Source organism: Protopterus annectens, chromosome 8.part0, assembly GCF_019279795.1.
Source record: "Protopterus annectens isolate FY-2018-M chromosome 8.part0, PAN1.0, whole genome shotgun sequence".
NCBI lineage: Eukaryota > Metazoa > Chordata > Ceratodontiformes > Protopteridae > Protopterus > Protopterus annectens.
Genome location: NC_056741.1, coordinates 460,277,992 through 460,301,291, shown reverse-complemented (window position 1 = coordinate 460,301,291; position 23,300 = coordinate 460,277,992). Strand labels below are relative to the sequence as shown.

Here is a 23,300-nt window from a genome sequence, read left to right as displayed (position 1 = left end):
ATCTGCCCTTAACAAAGCTGAATTGGGTAGGATCCAGTGTTTGGAGGTTCCTAATGTCTTTGTTTATGAGTTCCATGATGATACGCTCCATAGCTTTGCAGACCAGGCTAGTCAGGCTTATAGGGCGATAGTTTCCGGGGTCCATTGTGGCACCACCTTTCTGGAGTGGGACCACTGTTGCTGTACGCCATTCCTTGGGTACATATCCTGTAGTAAGGCTGAGATTGAACAGCGACTTTATGTGAGGGTTCAGTTCTTCTTGGAGCTCGTGTAAGACACAGCCCGGGACACCATCCGGTCCCATTGATGCTGTGTTTTTTGCTTTGGAGAGGGCAGCTCTCACCTGTGCATCTGTGATGTCAGGGAGGCTACACTATGTTGGGATAGACATTTGCTCTTTTGGGGGGGGGGAGGGGGGGAGAAGTTTGCACTGAACCTGTTTTTCAGAATGTTGGCAATGTCTGTGGGTTCAGTGTATTTTTTGTCATTTTGCACTAACTCAGAGCATATCTGGGAGTTGCCACCTAGGTTCCTGACATAATTAAAGAAGGCCTTGTGATTATCTTTAGCGTCTTGTGCAATTCAACTCTTCTTTAGTCAAATTAAATTTAACTGCATGTTTAGAGAATTTCTTACCATATGTAATTATTTCCTTCTTAATAATATCATAAAATACTAGGGCTGCTTTTTTCATTGGCTTTTGAAATTTGCATCCTTAGTAGTCTTATCTAACCAAATAGTATCAGGTTCAGAAGTTTCCTAGAAGAAAAATAACATTTTAACTGCAATTTACAAATAAATAACCATAAATCAAGTAAAATTTCAAACCCAGAGATTAGAGTTTTGAAACTGGTATAAATGTCAAACCTCTACATAACAGATATGTAATGTCCTGAGTTACTTTTAAATCCTTGAGGGCAATGACACACTGTTCCTTTTCATTGTTACATGCTACTGAAAGTTCAGCGTTTCTTATATGTATTCCTTTTATTTTCAGACTGTCTCATATCTCTTTGTAATTTCTGATGCTTTGTAGACATTAAAGTGTTCTCCAATTTCTTAAAATCAGAGAATAAAACATGAATTGTATCCTCCAACTGATTTGAATGAGCACCCTATAAAACACACTTGGAGTGAAGAAGACTTTGGATTTTAGCGTTCAAAAGTTCATCTTGCCATTTATCATACTCCGCTATAATGCTAATGAAGCCCAGTTGGAAAGCAACTCATTTCTAACACTTTTTTAAGATCAACAGAGTCAACTCCAAAAGTAAAGGATGGTTTCGCAGTTACTCATAAACACTTGGTCACAATATCATGTGGTAAGTACTGTTGCAATAATAATACAGTTGTTGAACGTCTCACTTCTTTTTTTGGCATTGTTCTTTAAATATGCCACAAAATAATTAATGAAACATTCTTCTGACAAGCCAGCCCCCATGCCATTAGTTGTGTTCATAGCTTCTGTATCAACTATTGCACTGATCATGTTCAGTTATGTACAAGCTCCCCATTTTTCATTCATGAAACAAAACATTGCTTCTGCTGCAACAGGTAGAAATTAAATGACAATACCAATTAGATAAACATACTTCCACCTAAATTTTGCCAAAATACCCTCAAAATAAAAATGTTAAAAATAATTCATATTTGGCAATGGAGCAAAAGTTTATACTTTGCTGTGGTTGTAGAAATTTTGATTAATAAAAGTGTGAACTCTTGCTCCATTGCCAGATATGAAGTATTTTAATTAATAAAGTACAAACTTTTGTTCCATCACCAAATGTGAAGTATTTTAAAGTTTTTCTTTTTTGTTTTTGATAGTTTGGCAAACATTAGGTGGAGATGTATTTATCTAAATATGTAATAGTTACCTTTAGTAAGACAGCCACCCTGGGAAATTTTTACATTGATAATACAAACCTGAGAGTAGACTCTTTGGTCAGGGATTTGGGAATACAGGTAGACAGTGACTTGGCCTTTGACCATCATGTGTCTACTGTAGTAAGGAAATCATTCTATCCAGAGCAACTTATAGGCAAGGGTATGGTATCTAGAATCAAGGATGTCATTGTTCTGTGTACTTGACCCTCAGAGCAGTAATTGAGTGTAATGCCCTTTTGATATGTACCTCACCAATCATATGCAACAATTGGAACATCAACAAATGTCCCTCAGAAAAAGAATAAATGGTGTAGATCATCCCAAAACCCTATCCTATACTGTCTCCTACAGATTACTGGGGTCTATATCACGAAATCGAATGTTGTGAATGACGAATACCAGAAGGCTGAACTTGGTAGTTCGAAAGTTGAGAATGTCGAAACCGCGGAAACCCAAATTCTTTCCCAGGGAATGAATTCAGTTGGCCGTTTCTGCGGCTTCAGCATTTTCAGACCGGGTCAAGGTAAGTGTACAAATGGGTAGTGACGGACTTTAGGGTTAGGGAGAGGGTCAGGTAAGTGTGCGATAGTGACAGACTTTAGGGTTAGGACACGGGTCAGGTAAGTGTGTGGTAGTGACGGACTTTAGGGTTAGGGCGAGGGTCAGGTAAGTGTGTGGTAGTGACGGACTTTAGGGTTAGGGCTGGGTTAAGGATAGTGCATAGATAGTGGTGTATGTTAGGTTTAGTGTAGGTTTTGAAGGTGTTTGGTGTGATTGTGTTATGTGTGTGTTTTTCAGAACAGCAAATTTTTTCCCTGGGAAAACATTTGCTGTTTTGAAGTGTTGATGTTATCCGAATTCGATCTTCCAAGTTTGAACTTATGGTGTTTGACATTTTGGAAGTTCGATTTCGTGATATAGACCCGATTACTGAGAGGTGATATATGCCTGGCCTACAAAAAAATCCCCTGATCCAACTCTAATGGACCTGCTTCACATCTCCAAAACAAAGAGCATCAGAGCTATCCAACCAGAGATCTAAACTTCATCTGTAACAACCTCCCCCATACTCTCCAATTTGAGCAAAGCTGAACTTAGTAAGCTGTCTCACTGTTACAACCATATTGGCAGATTTGCCATAGGCTCAACATATAGGACACATCACTGTCAAAACCTCAGTCTTCTTGGGTGGCTAGAACTGCCTAGCCTACTTCTGTTCAATCAGCTTATAGTAGCACACAAAATTCTGTACCACCCTGAAAATAATCCGGCACTCAAAAATATTATAAATCCATACAGTAATTCAAGGCAACTCCGATCATTCAATAAACTGTGCTGGTCCATACCCACAAAACCATTAACTGAGCCGGTGACTCCCTATTTGCCAACGTCGTTGGTAAAACTTGGAATTCACTTCCATCTAACCTTACCCTCGAACCTTCTTTAAGTCTCTTCAAAAAAGGCCTCAAACAGTATTTTAAAGAGCACTGGTTTTGTCCCTGTACTAACCCTGATTAATCACTACTTATTCAATGCCTTGCTTTAATATTGTACGCATCTCTTGCTCATAATAGCTTGCTGCAACCTGTTGTTTTTGTATACTATTACACACTGTGTAGATTGTGAGTACCTTTTAAAGGGCTTTGTAAATATGTTTGACTCATATCTGTTATGTTCTGTCTGTGTTATCTGGAGCTTTTCTCCCTGGGCCTCCACTAAAAATGGACATATATCCAGTCGGACTATCCTGGTCAACAAATGTAAAATAATACTGCCCATACATGTCAAGCAGACCGCCTCTTTGGCCCTCTTCAAAAGGAACCTTGATGATTGGATGGGTGATAGGAAATTAATTCCAGGGATCACGTCAGTCTAGACAGGGGTCCAGGGAAGTAAATATTGTGGGAAGAAATAGCCAGGGAATTGTTATGGCTAGGCTTGTATAAGCCCTAGGACCGATAGCCTAATACCAACCTATGAACCTATGAATGAATAAATAAATAAATAAAATAAATAACATAAATAAGAAATATTGATGTAGTAGGTATGTGTCTCAGAGATTACCTTTTTTCTAGGATAGGCTTCCAGTCCATGTCAAGCAGAGTTATTCCTTGCACTTGCTCAAGCATAACTTGGACCAGTGGATGGAAAATCAAAAATTTAGTCTGGCACCCAAGTCTCTATTAGAAAGAGAGAGCTTGCAATCGTATGATCACTAATGTCCATGCTGTATGCCCAAGCTAAATATGTATACTCCCCATAAAAACCTATCATATCAAACCTTGTCCAATACAATTGAGAAGCATTGCTAGGCTTAAAAAGGCCTTTAGCCCTTAGCCTAGAAATCATCTATGAACCTATGAGTGTGCAGCCATTTAGGAAGTTCCATATTTAATGAATTATTGAAGCCAGCTATCTTTTTTCTACATCTAGGCATCAATCCAGGAAGAATCCTGTTCTGTTCTATTGCCTTTCCTGCAATTATAACAGACATGGAAATTTCCTGACTTGTCTTTCTGCATCTTCCCCATGGTTCTAGGTCTTAAGTCATTCACTCCCACATGTACAGTGTCATAGCTTTATTTGTCAGGAGTCAGGGTCGTCAGGGCCCTTATAGGTTCATAGGTTGGTACTAGGCTATTGGTCCTAGTGCCTATACAAGCCTAGTCATAACAATTCCCTGGCTATTTCTGCCCACAATATTTATTTCCCTGGACCCCTGTCTAGCAGGGCGACTGATGGGATCCCCGGGGTGAATTCCCTATCTCCCATCCAATTGTCAAGGTTCCTTTGGAAGAGGGCCAAAGAGTTGCTTTACTTGACATGTATGGGCGGTTTATTCCAGAGTCTGGGGAGTCTCTGGGTCAGGAACCTATCCCTCCAGCATGTTTTGTTCATTGTGATGATAAGGTTTAGATCCCTGGATTTCTTTAAGTGTAGCATATCCAACAACTCTGGGTTTGACATGGCCTTGTATGTTAAGCAGAGATCGCCTCTGAATAGACGATATGCAACACAGTATAGCTGGAGTTTTTTTAGACGGACAGCATAGGGCATCTGCTTTAGGCCTGTGATTCTTTTAGTGAGGCATTTCTGCAGCCTTTCCAGTTGTTGCAGATGTCTTGAGAGGTACATACCAAATGGGTCATTGTATTCTATATCGGGTCTAATGAGGGATGAGTGCAGTGGGACAATGACCTCCTTTTTTCTGGATGAAAATCCCTTAGTGATGAGGTGTGCCACATAGGAGGATTTCCTGACTGTTGTGGCAATGTGGTTATCGAAGGTGAGACCACTGTCCACCTGTGTCCCTAAGTCTCTTATCACACTTTTGGTGTTTAGTGTACTGCCACCTATGTGGTAATTCACAGGTACATGCTTTTTCCCAAAGGGGATAACTATACATTTCTTGGCATTGAGCGTGAGCCCATGGCTCTGGCACCAAGCATGTTTTTCTGTAAGGCCCTTTTGTAGAATATCCACATCATTTGGGGATTCAATAATGGCTTCCAGTTTGTAGTCATCTACAAACTTTGTTAGCCAGAGTCCCTTAGTGTTGGCCCCTACTTCAGAGAAGTAGATGCCAAACAAGAGCGGTCCCAGGACTGAACCCTGAGGTACTCCACTTGTCACTTGTCTGGAGCTGGATTTGGAGTCAGCTACTTTTACAGTGTGGGTTCTGTCAGGTTCAGGAGACAAGATCGGTCCTTCATGAACCCAAACTGGGTGGGATCCAGTATTTGAAGGTTGCCAATGTCTTTCTTTGTTTATAAGTTCCATGATAATACGTTCCATGGCCTTGCAGATCAGGCTCATCAGACTGATGGAGCAGTAGTTCCCAGGATCCAAGGTGGATCCCCCCTTGTGGAGTGGGATAACTGTAGCTGTGTGCCACTCAGTGGGCACGAAGCCTGAGGTGAGGCTATGATTAAACATGACACTTAGGTTAGGTGCCAGTTCATTTTGTAGTTCATGTAGTACACAGCCCGGGATGTTGTCTGGTCCCATGGATGCTGTATTCTTAGCTTTGGTGAGTGTGGTTTTTACCTGTGTGGCTGTTATTACCAGAATTTGGCAATCTTTTGGTATTGAGATGGGCCCTTTAGGGGGTAAGGGGGGGTGAAGTTGGAACTGAATCGATCTACCAGGATATTGGCAATATCCTTAGGATCAGTATATTTAATGCCATTCTGTTGTAGCTCAGAGCAGATCTGAGCATTGCCATTTAGATTCTTGAGATCGCTATAGAATGCCTTGTGGTTGTCTTTGGAATCTTTGGCAATTTTATTTTTGTAACTAGCTTTGCAGGATTTTATGAGGGATCTCAGGTTCTTACTGAGGCTGGTAAGGGAATTTTGTGCATCCTGGGATTTTCCTCTTTTCTGCAACAGTTTCTTCCTTTTGTTGTAAAGTTTGGTTATGGCAGGGGACCACCAGATTGGCTTCTTTTTTTTTGCAGGAGAGCGTCTTGGTTCTATTTGGGATGGCATGATTCATGCACAAGTGGATGTGCTCATACAGTGCCTTAGTGTAGGATTCAGCAGTCGAACATTCAGTTCCCATGAAGTTTGTCACTTCTGACTTGTGTAGCATGAAGTTGGCTTTGAAGAACTTTCTTACGGAGGTTTACTTACTGGAGGGTAGGGTAGGGATGTGGATGTCAAAAGTGATTGGCTTATGGTCAGACCTGACCAATGAAGGGGTGACCGTAGGTGTGGTGCATCGATTTTCCATGTTGATAATGACCAGGTCTAGGATACTGGAGCCCCTGGTGGGACTATGGATTAGTTAATCCAGGGCATTGGAATTTATGAATTCCAAGAACCGTTAGGCAAAGGTGTTAGTACATGAGTAGTTTTCCCAGTTAATGGCAGGGCAGTTGAAATCACCCAGTATTAGGGTGTTTGGTTGTATCTTAATATTTTTCAGTATGTTTAGAAAGCTGTAGTAAGAATCTTGGGGCATGGTGGAGGATCTGTAGCAAGCTACAATTTGGATTGCAGTCTTACCAAGTGTTAGTTGCACCTGGAGAATTTCAGATGCATTGTGTTGGGCAACTAGCCTGGTGGTGTGAATATCCTTGGTGAATATGGACACTCCTCCGCCTTTAGTGTATCGGTCCTGATTTGGTGGCTGAAAAGTGTGGTAAGAGTTGTAGCCTGGTATTGCAGGGGTGCTCTCTGGAGCCTTAAACCAGATCTCAGTTACTGTACAGATATCGATGCCAAAAAAGGAAGCCAGTCTTGTAAGATAAGATATCCTGGTAACTGTAAGCCTCTCCTTTTCCAACCTTCTGAAGGATAATTCAGTGTGCCTGACAATAGAATAACCCATCACTAAAATGTTTCTGTTGCTGCTGTAATAGATCTGGAATGTTTTTCCTCAGGATAACTCTATAGGATAAATGCATGAATTGGATAAATGGCTTCATTTTTGCTGAGACTTAATCTTTTTTATTTGTTGAATGTTTTAGGAGTGATTCTTTTACACCCTCAGCATATGTCATTTTGGTGAGATTAGAGAAGGATAGGTGGTGGTGTATGAAGCTCACAGGCAATGACTTTATGTGAGAGAGAAGCCTCCAGATTAATTAGGTATTTGCACCTCTCACCGATGGAATTATTAATATGGATTTATGCTCATTAACTGTGAGCATAAGGCAGTCTGTACACTATCTTTTGAGACCTAGTGCTAAAAGGCTGGAAACAGAGATGAAACTAGCAGGCCAGTTTGAACCGCTGCACGTTTTCTTTCTTTACTGCTCTATTTGTTTAGGCATAGGTGTGCATTTATTATTTTTTGCCATCACTCTCATGTCTTTTTCCTCCTATCCTCTCTATAGTACTTGGTTGATTCTGCTGAAACGTCAGCCAGAGCAGAAGTCAGTTATAATCCTATATGTATTGTGAGTCTCTTCCCAGAGACAGACAGTCACTGTTTGGTGGATGACCCTTCTACCAACCTTCCAGTGACCCAGCTGTAGTTTGCAGTAACCACAGGTTGATATCTGAATATTGTGTTATCAGGCTGGCACTGACTATCATACTCTGATACTTCTAAGAAAACAGGGTATATTTTGCTTGATCCATGTGAATTACATACAAGGATAAAGGTGCCTACAAGAATTCTGAGAACTGTAATTGCAACCCTTAGACTAGGGCAACTACAAGTGTAAATGTGGGGGGATATACACTAAACCTGAGGCTGTGGTACCTCAGAGTATCCCCCTTGCTTTAAGGCACAGTGATCTTGGAATTACAGTGTGGAGGGTTTTAGTAACTTGTATACTTTCAAAGTAGTATGGTCAGGGTGTGCCTGTAATGCAGAGGTGAAACAACAGTATGCACCCACACCTTAGACTTTACTATCATAGTTTGCACTGTAGTTAGCTATCTCATAACATGCATTTGCATTTAAGGTAGCACCCTTATTTAATGTCACAGTACCTATATTGTTACATATAACAAAGAGTGTGAAGGGCACAACTCTTGTCTCAAGGCATGCCAGAGAGGAATGAAACCTCTCTGCAAAATCACTTTTAAAGTATTAAAGTAAGTTTTGAAATTCACCGTTGTTTTTTTCTGTCTGAATCCATCTTCCATATTCATCATCCTCAACCCCCCTTTTCCCATTTTCCACAAGGGGTTGGGCTGTCATGTTAACTGTCACCATCTCTCTCGATTCAATGTCACACTCCTGCCCTCTTTGACACTAAAGCCTGACTGTTACAACACCTGGCACGACACCCTCATTTCCTCTTGCCTTCTTTCTGTCTCTCCCAAATCTTCTTCACCAGATTGTCTTCTGCTTTTCTGCACATGTGCCTGATCCACCATAATCTGCTCTCTTTGATCTTTTCTGCAATTGCAGCTACTTTGGCTTCTGCTCTTATGTTCTCATTTCTTCATCTGTCCCATGGTACACATCCTACAACCCTTCAAAGGCACTTCATTTCCAACACCTCTAACTTCCTCATCTGTTTTGCCTTTACTGCCCAGGTTTCTGTACTATACAGTAGTACTGGTTGCACCACTGTTTTGTACACCTTAACTTTTCAGCTTCTTTGGCATTCTTCTGTCATACACTATAACTAACGCTCTATGCCAGCTGACTGCAGCCCCTCTGATTTCTAGCTCTGACCTCTTTATTCAGACTTCCTTCCTCCTCAACCACCCCTCCCAGATACTTGAAGCTGTTAACCTGTTCATTATCTTCTCTTCTATCTCTGTTCTTAGCTTCTTCTGATTACCCTAGTTTGTCTGTCATCACAACTGTCTTATCTATACTCAGTTTCATCCCATGTGCCTCTAGTTTTGCATTACATTCCCCTATACCTTGCTGAAGTTCTTGCTCAGAGTCTGCCTGTAACAACACATCATCTGCATACAACAATCTTGTTGCTTTCTCCCCTCCAGCCTGTCTGCTAATATAATCTATCACCAGTATGAACAGTAGTGGGCTCAGAACTGAATCCTAATGCGCACCCACCCACACTGCGGACTTCTCTGTGAGACTAAACACTGTTCATACTTGAGTCATTGGGTTCTTGTATATAGCCTGCACTAATTCTACCAATATTTTTGTGACTTCAAACCACTTCAGGACTGCCCAAATCAGCTTTCTTGGGACCTTGTAATACGCTTTCTCCAAGTCTATGAATGCCCAATTGGACTGTTCCTCATCTCTATTTTTTTCTCAACTATCCATCTCACTGCAAACATCGGGTCAGTTGTGCTGCATCCTGGTCTGAATCTGAACCCTCTCCAGAACTTTCATGTAATGTGACAGGAGTTTGATACCTCTGTACTCTCCGCAGTTGCAGATGTCCCCCTTGTTCTTATACACTGGCATGAGTATGCTTATTCTCCAGTCATCTGGGATCCACTTTTCTCTCTACAATGCTATGAGTACCCCAGAAGCCATTTCTCCCCTATCTCACGCAGTATATCATATCTGCTGTGACCTCATGTGAGCCTGCTGCTGTCCTTGACTTCATTTTCCGTATTGCTGTTCTTACTGCTTCTATGGCGGGCTCCACTTCTCTCATCATAGGCTGTGCCTGGGGCAGTACAGCTCCTGTGTGGTTTTCTTCATTCAGAAGCTGCTGGAAGTACTCCTTCTATCTGCCTTTGCGGTCCTGTGGACTGGCAAGTTGTTGCTAGCATCCGTTTTGAAGGGTGTTTGACTATATTTATCCTTCTGTCTTTGCCTTGCAACTTGATATAGTTTCTTTGTGCCACCTATTGAGTCACTTTCCAGAAGCTGCTAGATGCCTCTGATGTCCTGTTCTTTGCTATTGCTTATTTATAAGAGACCAGTTGGTGTAATCATTAAGGACTTTGTCTTCCATGCACAAAGTACAAGGTTCGACCCTGACCTCTAGCCAATGCCGGTTTTGAGTTTGCATGTTTTCCCTATGTCTCTGTAGGAATTTAACCCCAATCCAAAAAACATGCTGAGTATTTCCATTTTAAAATACCACTGAATGGAGCTGTGGGTGGCAGCACAGACTTTACCTGGTGCCCTATACGGGGAAGGGTTGTATAGACCACCTCTTTGGGTAGCTACTGTAATGTTCAGTATCCTCAAGACAGGAGAACACAGATCACAAACTGTGCTTTGGCAGGGCTAGCTAACTGACAGTTTAAAATATGGCTCTAATGGATTCGGTCATGTCTGAATCCCACTTTATTTTTCAGAAATTCAAGACTTACTCATATTTCAGTAAGGGAATCCAGGTTGAAGACAAATTCATGTTGCATTCTCAGAAGCATAGCAAGGGTGGGAGGAAGGGAGCAGCTGCAAAGGGTTATGGGGTGCACTTGGCAGAAATTGATTGTTGTTCAGAGTAACACCAGCATTTAAATGGCAGCATTGCATTTGCAGTCTGAAATTAAGTGCTTCAGCGCACAGTGTGTGTGTGTGTGTGACAGGTATAAACTGTAGCCAACTGCCTGCTACAAAATATCAAGCAGTCAGCTACAGTTTAAAAAGACAGAAAAGATTTTTCCCTCTTCACACTTTTTGTGTGTTGTGTGTGTGTGTGTGTGTGTGTGTGTGTGTGTGTGTGTGTGTGTGTGTGTGTGTGTGTGTGTTGGGGGGGTGACAGATCACTGATGTTTCTCAACTTGCAATAATGTGGTATAGGGGCATATTAGTGAATAAAGTGAAATAATGCCATAGTAGAATAAATACTAAACATGATCATACACAAATTTTGTTTCCAAAACAATACGTGCTTGCTAATAAACTCTCTGGTTGTAGCTTTTGCATCAAGATTCTGTGAGTTTTCAACTACAGTACACCTATTCTTTGTTGTACTCTCAGGTTTGGACTCTGCAATATCAGCAGAATACTTGACAGCAGAATGAATAACAAAAACATGGTGTTTATGTATCAGCAAATGGAAGGACTAAAACCTAGACTTTGTAATGAAAAAATGAATGTGTTACGTAAGTTTAGCAGGGATTAGTTATGTGTTGTTTTTGAAGGGGGCTGCATCATGAGCTTGTAGAATGCAAACACATACCTTTTTGCTGTTAACATTTCAAGGGCTGCTGCAAGTATTAACTAACTTACTTGAATTAATGAAGAGACTGAATGGACTTACCAGCTGCTCTATATGCATGAGATGTTCTGGATTTATAGAGACCACTGTTGTCTGATTATTCATTTCCATTCTGTCTGTCATGTTCTGGAGGTGGCAGCTAATTGCAGATTCCTTTGGAAAAGAAATAAAAAAATCAGTTTGCTAAACTCATCTCAAAAGTCACAATATGTATGCATTAAACCCAATTTTTTAGATACTTGTTAGAGCCCTGACTAGTATATACATATGACAGTTTTGCCACATGGGGGCATCTGGAATATTTTTATTTTTCTCTGAGGAATTCTGTTAACCACATTAGTATTATTATGTAATGATAACAGTCAGCTATTTCACCCATGAGCTTTTAGAAATAACATATTATGATTATTCCTGTGATCTAAGGAAGTTGCAAGGCATTTACAGAAACTGGCACATGCAGGACATCCTTATTTTGCCAGCTGTTAGCTTTGGTATGTGGTTTGGTAGGTGTTTGCAGAATTCTACAGACTATTACAAGTTTGAGACCTCTTGAGTTTTGAAGCTCTGAAAACAATAATTGTGGTTCCACCCCATAAAGAATGAATTTCAGAATTTTCAACTGCACCACTAAGACATTTCTTGGGGTGAGGACATTGCCTGCACTGCAAACATGGGGAAGGGTCATAATGAATATCTCTGCTAATTATGTATACCATCTTTAAGCCACTGGATTTCTCTGAGATACCACAGCAACAGATTTAGCAGTAAAAAGTCTCATTATTTAACCAGGAAAGTCAGACTTGGAACAAAGCCAATTTTCAGTGGAGTCCCAGGGAGAAACACTTCAGACACATGTCTTTGTAATGTAGGAGGAAACCCACACAAGTATAGGGAGGACATACAAACTCTGCACAGAAGGCACCCCAGCCAAGAATCAAACTGAAGAACCTCTTGCTGTGAGGTGACAACACTACTGATACACCACTGACCTGTCTTCTTGAAATTGCAATCTTGCCATTTCTTAGGAACATTGTTACTGTCTCTTAATTACTGCATCTATTGTAACTAAAATGTGGTAATTTGCCACTGAAGAGGTGTTTTAACTTGTGCCTTTGCTTATTTCTGTATCATTGTAGTAATCAGAAAAACGAAACTGCAATATTGTCTCAATATGGGTTTCTGTCTGCATATCTTACTGTTACCTGGCAACCAATATCAGTGTATCAGGTCCGTAAGGCATACAGGCATACAAATGCTTTCATATGTGCTTGTACTAGAATGACTTCTCTGGCACTTGTCAGCCTTCAGTCATCTGACTGGTATCTAGCAATTGGAATCAAGCAGTAACTTCAGCTAACATGCATGAAGGCCATAAAACACTTGTTCCTCTCTCACCTGGGCAGCTGTCTGGCATCTGGGTTGTTAGTTGACCCTAGGTTACCAGTGTCATTGGTGGTCACCATACCACCAAACCATACAGACATCAGAGGGAAAAGTAACATTCTGAGGGGTAAGGTATCATGCTCTGAATGTTGAAAAGCATAGCTTTGCTCTTCCTTAAATTATAACAGCTTAGCGATATTAAACCAGTTGTAGATATTACAAAGTGCCTTCATTAACTGCAAGATAATGGAGAGGTGACATCTGTTACTGCATGTGAAGGCCAGATTATCCACATACAAGGACAGTTTCAGCCCTGGAGTATGCTGGTATAAGGACATTTATAAATGTACCAAAACGTAGATGGTATAAGATAGAGACCTCAGGTATGCTAGCAGAGATGGGATACAATTCCAGTAATAGGGTTTTGATGAAAACAAAGATTTATTAAGCTTTAATCCCTCTGCAACTAGCATATAGCATCAAAGAAGGTAATACTTTATTTTGCAGTAATGAAAAGCAGAGCCAGGTTAACCAGGTAAAATACATTTGCCAGGTCACAGAATAAAGCTTCTATGGTGAGGCCTGCATCCATGGTTAAAAATGTTGTCAGTGATGAATGTAAATGCAGAGACTGCATATATTCACAAACCATTCTGTGTAAATGCTGATTTTGTTGCTGATGGAATATTTAACACATTCTCTAGAGGAAACATAGAAGAGAAGATCTTGCTATATATGTCAGTTTGGATGAGTTCACCCTGTTTTGTGTTTGCAGTTACTGTAGCACGCTTCTCTGAATTTGTAAACATTGCTCAGCATAGTTAAATGCTGAGGGTGTGAGTGAAAGATATGACTATGACAGGTCCAACAAATTTCAGGGACTGTTAAATGGTGTAATTTTGGTAAGGCCTCCTAATTTTCAGCAGCTAACACGGTAGTGTTTGTTCATTGCAGCTGATGGTCTGCTGATCTGTTGTAAGCAGTGGACAGGTGCTGTCTTAGGTAGGCAAGGGAAGTATCAGGATCGCCTGGAAAGAAAAGAAGGGTGAGCAAGCAAAGCAGTCAATAGGTGCTAAATGTTGCTGGGGTCTTGTATTACTATCCGTTCTGACATATGAATACATTGTGTGAAGGAACCGATGCACTTTCCTTAAGCTACCTGACAGCACTCTAGAGATGTGGGGTGATAAACATTTTTATCTTCTGAGCTTTTGGAAATGACATATTCTGACAACTGATTCTTTTTCACAATACATCTACTAGGTAAAGTACTAGTCTCTCACAACATAAAAACTGTCATTCTTTGTATCCTTCTACGCGTTACCTTGAAAGTGCATTCTGTACTTAAAGTCCCATTATCCGCTAGAAGGAACCTGCTTTAATATGGTCTTCACTGAGCAGTTTTCATCCTGCACAGCAATGGCTTGGGAAGAGAAAGCAGTAATGAGCACTGACTTCTTTGGAGCATGTATTAAATTATAGATAACAAAGATGCTGGACAATGGCATTCTCCTTGGTCAACGTATTTATTTATTTTTTTAATTTGATTACTTGGAAAGTGCAAAGACCCTTTCTAGCCAAGGCCCAGGGAGGAAAACTGCACATTACATACATCTGCGCAGGTAGCTAGCCTCAGCTAACAATTAATATACTGTATACTATAATAACACTGAGGTATATATAATTTTACAGATGATCACTGTTAAGTACTCTGTACAGTATACAGCATGCTAAAGTCACACAAGTGTAGAACATTTATGATTTTTTTACAGTTCATTTATATAGTAACATTGAATTTGTACTGCATTGATAGCAGATGATTATACGTATATTTTGTCCAAACAGTTAATTCACTTAAGCAGGAGACAATGTGTGAGGATTTTAATATGCTCAATTAAGCTGCATAAGGAGGGGATTTAGTGACGGTGGTACAAGGCGAGGATAGTTTTGTAAACATGTATGATTTCAGAGGGATTTGAAATTGCTGATGGAATAAAATTGAAATAAGAAGTGGGCTTAGTAAAGTGCTTTGTACAAGGGGAGGACAGTACTATTTCATTGCTAAGTACATTTTCAATAAGATTTTTAATTGTTGATGAAATGAGATATTTCTCAATCTTATGGGACAGAGTTCCAGCTTGATATTTCATGAAACAATAACAAAGGATGCATAGTGAGGCCAACCTCATAAATACTTGCATGTGATTAGAGAGTTGTCACTTATAACATCATAAATTAATGACACCTGCTGGCTTCTGTTAGAGCTGGTTATTAGGATCCAGTACAAAGCAAGTCAGTCATAGTCTGCCTTTTATTCAGAGGCGGCTGGTGCTGTGAGGGTAATAGGTGGCAGCCCCTCCATCTTTAAAAAAAAATTTAATTTTTATTTTGTCAGGTATGTATTTCCATAATCTAATCTAATTATTTGAAAATCATACATCTCTTGCTAGATGCTGAATTCTTTTATGCTCTGACTGAGCATGTGCAATGCTGTCACCTATGTTTTGCGACAGTTGCTGGGGGTCTTTTACAACAGCCAGATAGGATGATCCCCCACACTGCCATTCAGGCTGTCACCCCTGCTTTAGCTTCATCTGCTGTGTCTGAATGCATAACATTGTTGCAGGTATGGGGGCTTGTTGGACTGTGAAGAACAGTATCTAGAAAAGAAGATGGTCTGAGCCAGCATTGCAGTAATGATAGACTCCTCCTATGCCCCACTTTGATATGATCTTGTCTGATTTGTAGACAAGCAGGATCACACTTTACACCTTTCTGAAGTGTGAAAAGGACAAATGGAAGAATCTAATGGAAAACGTAAGCAAACAGTAGAGGCAGGTGTAATGCTGTTTAATAAAAAATTGCATTTATAAGAGGCAGCAGAATTGTGTTGAGCTCCTAACCCAGAGGCTGATGGTTTGATACCATCCTCTGCTATGTAAGAACAAGTTTCTATTCCACATAAAGCAAAGCACTTCCCTTACCATATTCAAGTGTAATTTAGGTGAATTAATTACAAATTAATTCCTGGTATAGCACTCTTGTCTCTCTTGGATAGGAGTAACATTTAAATGTCCCAACATATCCTGACCTGTCTCTGGGTGTTTGTACACAAAATATAAGGGTTAAAAACTACCTTGGGAAGGCTTCTTAAGATCCTGACAGATCAGTAGCCTAGTAAATGCCTATAAACCTATAACACAAATTTATTAATTAATATTTATCCTTCACTAATACCATAAACCATCACAGGAATAACAACAACTTTGTATCTGGCATCTTTCTAGACTTATCAAAAGCTTTTGATATAGTCTCCCATTCCAAACTAATAGGTGCACTAACTGAACTATCCTTCTCACTGTCTGTCACAGCATGGTTTCATAACTATTTATCTGGCCATCAACAATCTGTTCTATGGCAGGGTGATCTATCTCCACACCTTCCTTTATCCATTGGTGTCCCTCAAGGATCTATCTTAGGCCCTCTCCTTTTCTCCCTCTTTACTACAGCTACTCCACATGGTTCTATAATACAGTATGCAGATGATTCAACACTTATCTGTGCTGTCACTTCTCTATCAACTCTTCATTCTCAAACACAGGAATCTTTCACTTCTGTTGAAACGATTAGCCAATGCCCTTCTAATCCTGAACCCAAACAAAACTAAATTATTACTCTTCCAACCTAAAAAGACATCTATTTCATGTCCAACATTTAACATAATAGCCAAAGACAATACTGCGATCTTCCCAACAACCCATACAAAGCTTCTTGGAGTGGAAATAGACAATACCCTAAAATTTGACTTGCATGTCTCCCTAACTATAAAAAGTCCATAAGAAACTTGGAAGTCTATATAGGCACAAAAGGCTCCTGACCCCAATGGCCAAAATTACATTAGCACGAACCCGTCTGCTCTCCACTCTACTATATGCCTCTCCAATTTTAACTAATCTAAGGAAAACTGACTTATCTAAGCTATAAGAATGTTATAATAAAATTGCCAAGTTTGCATCTGACTGCCCATATAGAGCACAACATTGTACAGCTTTAAGGATACTAGAATGGCTTGAGCTTCCCAACATTATTCTTTACAACCAACTCTCTCTAACTCACAAAACTGTAACAAAACCAACTACAACCCCTGCACTACAAAATCTCATCCTTCCTTACAGTTCCAGCAGACCACTTCGCTCTAACAACAAGAATTTACTCACTGTCTCCAAGGCCAACAACACTGCAGGAGAATCTTTATTTTCCAACTATATATCTTGTATATGGAACTCCCTTCCTAACTCCATTCTCTCAATCTCATCCAGTAACCACTTTAAGCCATCACTTAATGCTTATCTAAAAAATAACTGGCTATGTTCCTGTACTAACTCCTCATGAGTGCTCTGATACATCACAGTATACCCAAAACATGTATCCAACTTCTCCCCTGGTGTTTAATCCTTTGTTCCTACTGACCTCTCTTAACCTTATATCTTGACATAAGTCATACCTACAAATAGTACTAGCTATGTTCAAAGCCTAGATGAAGCAAATTTATATGTTCTTATGTAAACTACATTTTGTTTACTTTATACTTTTTGATTATTGTAATGTGTGCATGAAAATTTACTGTTACTCATGGATCTTTTCTCCCTGGGCCTCTGCTGAAAAAGGACCTGTGTCCAGTCGGACCTTCTCGGTAAACAAATGTTAAATAAATAAATAAAATAAATAATATAACTTGCTGCTCTTCAAGCAAAACATGCTGGAAAGAAAGGCTGCTTTAGACTTCCATAACTTTGCCAGGTTAGGGGATCACAATCCTCAACTAATAGCTATTATTATCTTAGGAGCACACCACTGTTGATGAAATGCATTGTTCAGTTTTTCATTCAAATTCAAGACATTTGAGAAAGTACTGAAATGCAAAGGGTAGTCATCCACACTGAAGCATGTTACCCCTGTGAACTCTCTGCATTCTTGATAAATATGCTTTCTGTCTTAAATATGTATTTTTCAGGACAAGCATTCTGTATTCAGAAGTGAACAGTGTAGTCTTCAATTATGTTCCATTTTGTTAGACTTGATAAGTTAGTGCTGATTTTTCTCTGAATAGCACTTATACATTTCAACTGTAGGAGCCTGCTCATGCTGCCAAAGCAGGTAAATGGTGCTGTAAATGTATATGAAGCTCTGCATGAGTATATGATTTTGTGTGTGTGTGTGTGTGTGTGTGTGTGTGTGTGTGTGTGTGTGTGTGTGCGTGCGCGCTCGTGAGCGCATGCCCCCCTGGTGCTTTTAAGCCATTAGATCACCAGGGGTACATTGGCTGCATCTGGGAAGGGTTAGAGAGAGTCAAGAGCCTATGATTAAGGGAGCTGGAGAAGGTTTGGTAGCTACTAGCCCATAAATATAATTTGGCTATGTCTGCAGAGGCTGAGGGAGGTTTGAAAGCTACTAAACCATTACAGATAAACTGGTTATGTCTGCAGAGGCTGGGGGAGGTTTGAGAGCCACTAAGCCATTGGAGATAAACTAGTTATATCTGTGGAGGCTGGAGGAGGTTTGAGAGCCACTAAATCATTAGAGATAAACTGGTTATGTCTGAGGTGCCTGATGTAGGTTTGAAAGACATTGCATCAGCAAAACATAATTTCCTCAGTTATACTATATGTGTGAGGAGGACTGGTTCCTGGATTTCGGGAGGGGTCAGGGAGGGGAGACTGGTGTAAGACATGTGACTGGTATCTCTTACAGCAATCCAGATCTCTTGGTTCTTTTCTCAAGGATGTGCCACTTATAGAAGTAGGTGATACCCATTCACAAAGACCCACTACATGCCCACCCCTTGCTAGCAGGCATACAAAGCTGGCACAGTTCCCATGTTTTCCTGTATTATCCCCCATTTACCTTGATTGTAATTTTGACCACCATTGTTATGTTTAAACAGCTTTTTAAGACACACTCCCTTTCGCACTGTAAACAATGGAGAAACCCCACTGTTTTCGCTATATTGTCTAACTGACTGAGAACCCCCCCCCAATTCCTTTGAATTATATTTTTGATGCCTGAAAAATCTAGGCTTTAGGTGGTAATAAAAACTGTCCCCCAATTCTCAGGAGGGGGTTGCTTAGTGACATTACAGTTGTGTGTATTCCCCAAAATTGGGGTGCCAGGTTCTCTCTTGCTGGGATATAATCTTCCACTTTACTTTTTATTACAAGAACTGTACTTTACCTGTAAAATATTATTTTTAACATCTGGGAAAAAAATGTTTCTAATGACTGTCATGTGACTTTAACTTTTAAATGGGAATGTCACTTTTTTACTTTTATGGGAAAAAGTTGTTAACATTTATTTAAAGCTACCTTTTCTGTAGTAAATGTGCTATTTTATTGGGGGGGGACTGGAGTAAATGTTTAAAGTAAAGTTACTTTTTTGCAACTTATCTGTTTTATGTACAATTACTGTTAGGCTTCCCAAGGAATCTGGTACCTTTTTAGGCTTAACCATTGAACAACTACTCCTTCCTCCATTCTTACTTCTTCCAGCCACAAAAAGAAGAAAAATTGTTAAGTAGCCTTTGCCACCACAGCAGGCTGCTAAAGTGTCTGAGCCACAGGTGGGTGACTCTGCTGTGGCCAAAGCTGATTCCTCAGACCATTCATCTCTTCCACGGGTCCCACAGGCTTTATACAGCCATCACTGAATGGGAGTTAGACAAGTCCTCTGCAGCTGTTGGCATGCCACTGGAAATCACGGGCGATCTACTCTTGTTGGTCCAGAGAGAAGATTCAGAGAATGCCACTCTGTCTAGCCAAAATGTTGTGCCCATCACTTGGGAGGTCTTTGTTGGCAATATTAGGTATTTTTTTAATAAATTCCTGACAGAAAGAGACAAAAAATTGAACAAATGTCTTCTCATGTCTTAGTTGCTGCAGACGAGAGTTATATTTTGGGCTTACCTTAGGGTTTATTGCAGGCTCTTGACCCCCTCCCGTATTGCTATTTCTGGTAAAAGAAAAAAGGATTCTTCATTCTCTGAAACAATTCAAGAGATTAAATCTCTAAATTATTTTGAAGGGAGAGTTTGTGTTTTGTCTCCACAGATTTCTATTCCTGATTCTAAAGTAATTGTGGCTTCGGCCAGTCCCTTTGAAATATTCTCATTCTCTGTATTTATTTCAAGAATGAAACAGGTTTTTTAGTGGGAAAACAATGACGTGCCTCAATCCTTCAGGAATAATTATGATATGTTACAGCTGGAGTGTCTATAAACTTCTCCTATTCCTTCTGTTCTTTCTGCTTTGGAGGATGTTTTTGTCACACCCTGTAACTTGCCTGACAGCTAGCCTGCTGCCCCCTAAAAAGCAGATATACCGTATAAAGGTCCTCATTCTTTTACATTTGTATGCATTCACTCCAGATCAGACCCAGCAGCTATTGCTTCTCTCATCTCAATTAAAAAGAGTTTTAACAGTAAAGTTGCTGTTAAACATTTTGTTAACACTAATCTTTCTTCTTACTAGAATGGGAAAGCTTTTGATACCATGTATTCTTGCTTTTAGATTTCACAGCTGTCAAGATAATACGTTTATGTTTATGTTTATGTTTATGTTTATGCTTCCCTCTTTGAAAATATAAGGAATACTGTTAGCATTTATTTCCTTTTCTAAGTAATTTGGTATTTGGTTGCATCTGTGCCTCAAGCAGCTATCCACTGCTTGAAACGGGCTTCTGATTTTGCTAGTGTCACTTTCAGGGATGTTCCACTGAAACTGTTTTGAGGAGGATTGATTGGTTGTGTTCTCAAAACCTTCCAGAAAATGTTAAAAAATAAATTTTGAATCCTCCCTTGGATATAGAATTAGTTTTGAACCATCTGCTGCAAAGGTCCTTATGACTTGTGATGAGAAAGGTATGCTAATTCATGGGCTCACTCTGTTTCTTCAGCCTTCCTTCTCCAAATTGGCCAAGGGATTTAATGTATCCCACTGCTACTCACTTTTAAGGCAAAATAAACAGTCCCAGCAAGATGCTGATAAGTAAAAACATTTAAAAAGCTATAGAGGGAAGTTTACAAAAAGTACTGGGGTTCCCAGTACTAAGGACAATCAAATAAGTCTGTATGACTTTTTACAAGACCTCCCCAGCAGCTAGCTGTAAATCCATCAAAGTTACTTTTGGTAGTGGAAGTCTCTCCCTCTCTTTTGAGGGATTCCCCATCACTCACTGGACTTACCTCACTTGAGGCTATTAGAAGCTTCCCCTCTTCCTTTTTAGCAGAAAGGTTTTATTCAAAATTGCTTCTTATATCAAGTTCTAATTGTCATCCTTTAATTTCCTTTTGAGTTTTCTAACTTTAGATCTTAAAAGATGCATATCATCATATTCCTTGATTTGTGTCAGACGTTTCTAAAGGTTTTCTGACTCTGGAGTGCATTAGTTACTTTGCATTAACCTTTGCTTTATCCAATGCTATCAGAGTATATGCAAAATGTCTATCTCCTGTGATAGCCTACAGCAAACTACAAGGTGCTCATATATGTATATATATATTTTTTCTTATTTAGATGTCTCATCTTTGTTTGCTGAGTACTTTCCAAAGTGCCAGGAATCTCTCACTTGCCTCAGAGATCTCCTACACAGACTGGGATTACCGGAGAATATACAGATGCCTTGTGTAACTAATTCTCACATGACTGATTTCCAGGGATGTCTCTAGTGTGTCCTAGAGACATCCCTTAATCATTTTCCTGGTGTTTGTCTAGGACACTTCAGTTCAAAGAGTTTTTCCTTTGAAGAGAAAAAGTAGGCATGTGTCTAGATCTATTCCTAAGTTTTCTACTTAGACTACTGACTCAGCAAGGGAATTCCTCAGTATTCTGGGTCTAGTGGCATCTATGAGTTTCATGATACCTTTTTCAAGACCACACATGACAAAAATCTATTGATACCTGTATTTTTTATGTCCCAACATTTACATCCCTGATTTTTCATTTTCTAGTTGTGTGATTTTTGAATAGGGAATTTTTTGGCTGTATGTACCATATTTTGTCTTAATTTAGGCCTACCATTTTCCCACCCACCTTCAACACATTCAGTCACTACAGATGCCTCAGACTGAGTTTGGGGAGCAGTGTCTAAGAATATGGAAGTGCAAGATCTCTGGACCAGACAAAATAGACCAAAGCATATAAAAATCAAAAAGACTTTGGTAGTTAAAAAAAATGTTCTCAAGTCTCTCATTTATTTTTGGTCCATGGGATTATTAAAAATGTTCACATGAACAAGCAAGTAAGGGGGACTAGTATGTACTGTCTTTGCAGACCAGCCATGGTAGCCTGGGATATAGCTTTTCAGCAAAATCTCGCTCTACAGGCATGTTACATACCATCAGAGCTAAATCATGTAGCAGCCAAGCAGAGCAGGACCAGGACAGACCCTCACAAATAAAAATTGTACCAGGGAGTCTTCTAAGATTTGATCCAGCTGTGGAGAACACCTCAAATATATTTTTGCCTCTGCTCTCAAATATTAGTTGGTGAAATGTGGCCCCAGGTCCTCATCCTTGAAGGCCTGGAAGACAGATGCTTTTTCTTCTTCTTAGAGAAGAATTTTCCTGTATAGTTTTCCAACTTTTCCAATAATATTCAAAGCCATTTTATTTTGAAGATTCAGAAGGATGCTCTGATAATCATTGTGGTAATTCCCTCCTGGTTCAGCTACAGTGGTTCTCAATTCTTTTGGAATGCCATGGGCAATTAAATGCAAGCTTCATATTGGGTCTACTCACAAAAGACCAGGGATGTTTGATATATTCTGACTTTAACTTTGATAGCTGATGGCCTGGATGATAGACTCTTTATACCTTTTAGGAACCTTTTTTATAAGGGAACGCAGCAGGTATTAAAGGATACAACAAATCCTGCTATTAGAAAAATCACATTTTAATAAATGGAAAAGATTTTCTAGTTTTTGCCAAGAAAATAACCAACACCCAGCTAGTGTTTCTCTGGTTCTACATTGCTTGTTGGAGTTACTATCCTATAGTAGGTCCCTCTCCTCAGTAAAGTTTCATTTGTACGCCATTTCAGCATTTCTGCCCTTGGATCCCTGTCTCTTGATGCAGTGTCATGTGAAAATTTTATTTATTATTTATTTATTTATTTTACATTTGTTTACTGGGAAAGTCTGACTGGACACATATCCTTTTTCAGTGGAGGCCCAGGGAGAAACATAACATACAATGTAGCCAAAATACAAGATAATTATAGCAAATACAGGGTGCATCATTTAGAATACATCAAAAAGATGCAATGTAGAAAATACATGATGCATACAGATTAATATAGCTAAAGATTATGCAAATTTTACAGTCATGTTAAGGTAATACAGTGTATATATATATATATATATATATATATATATATATATATATATATATATATATATATATATACAGTCAGCT

General features: G+C 39.6%; 1 protein-coding gene across 1 annotated transcript in view; it reads right to left on the bottom strand.

Moving 5' to 3' along the window:
• ITGA10 (integrin subunit alpha 10) overlaps nt 1–23,300 on the bottom strand; it is an 837,220-nt gene that overhangs the window by 64,244 nt on the left and 749,676 nt on the right. The window contains exon 26 of the mRNA XM_044079978.1: nt 11,495–11,605. Coding sequence (XP_043935913.1) covers nt 11,495–11,605 — 111 coding nt within the window. The remainder of the gene's footprint in view (nt 1–11,494; nt 11,606–23,300) is intronic.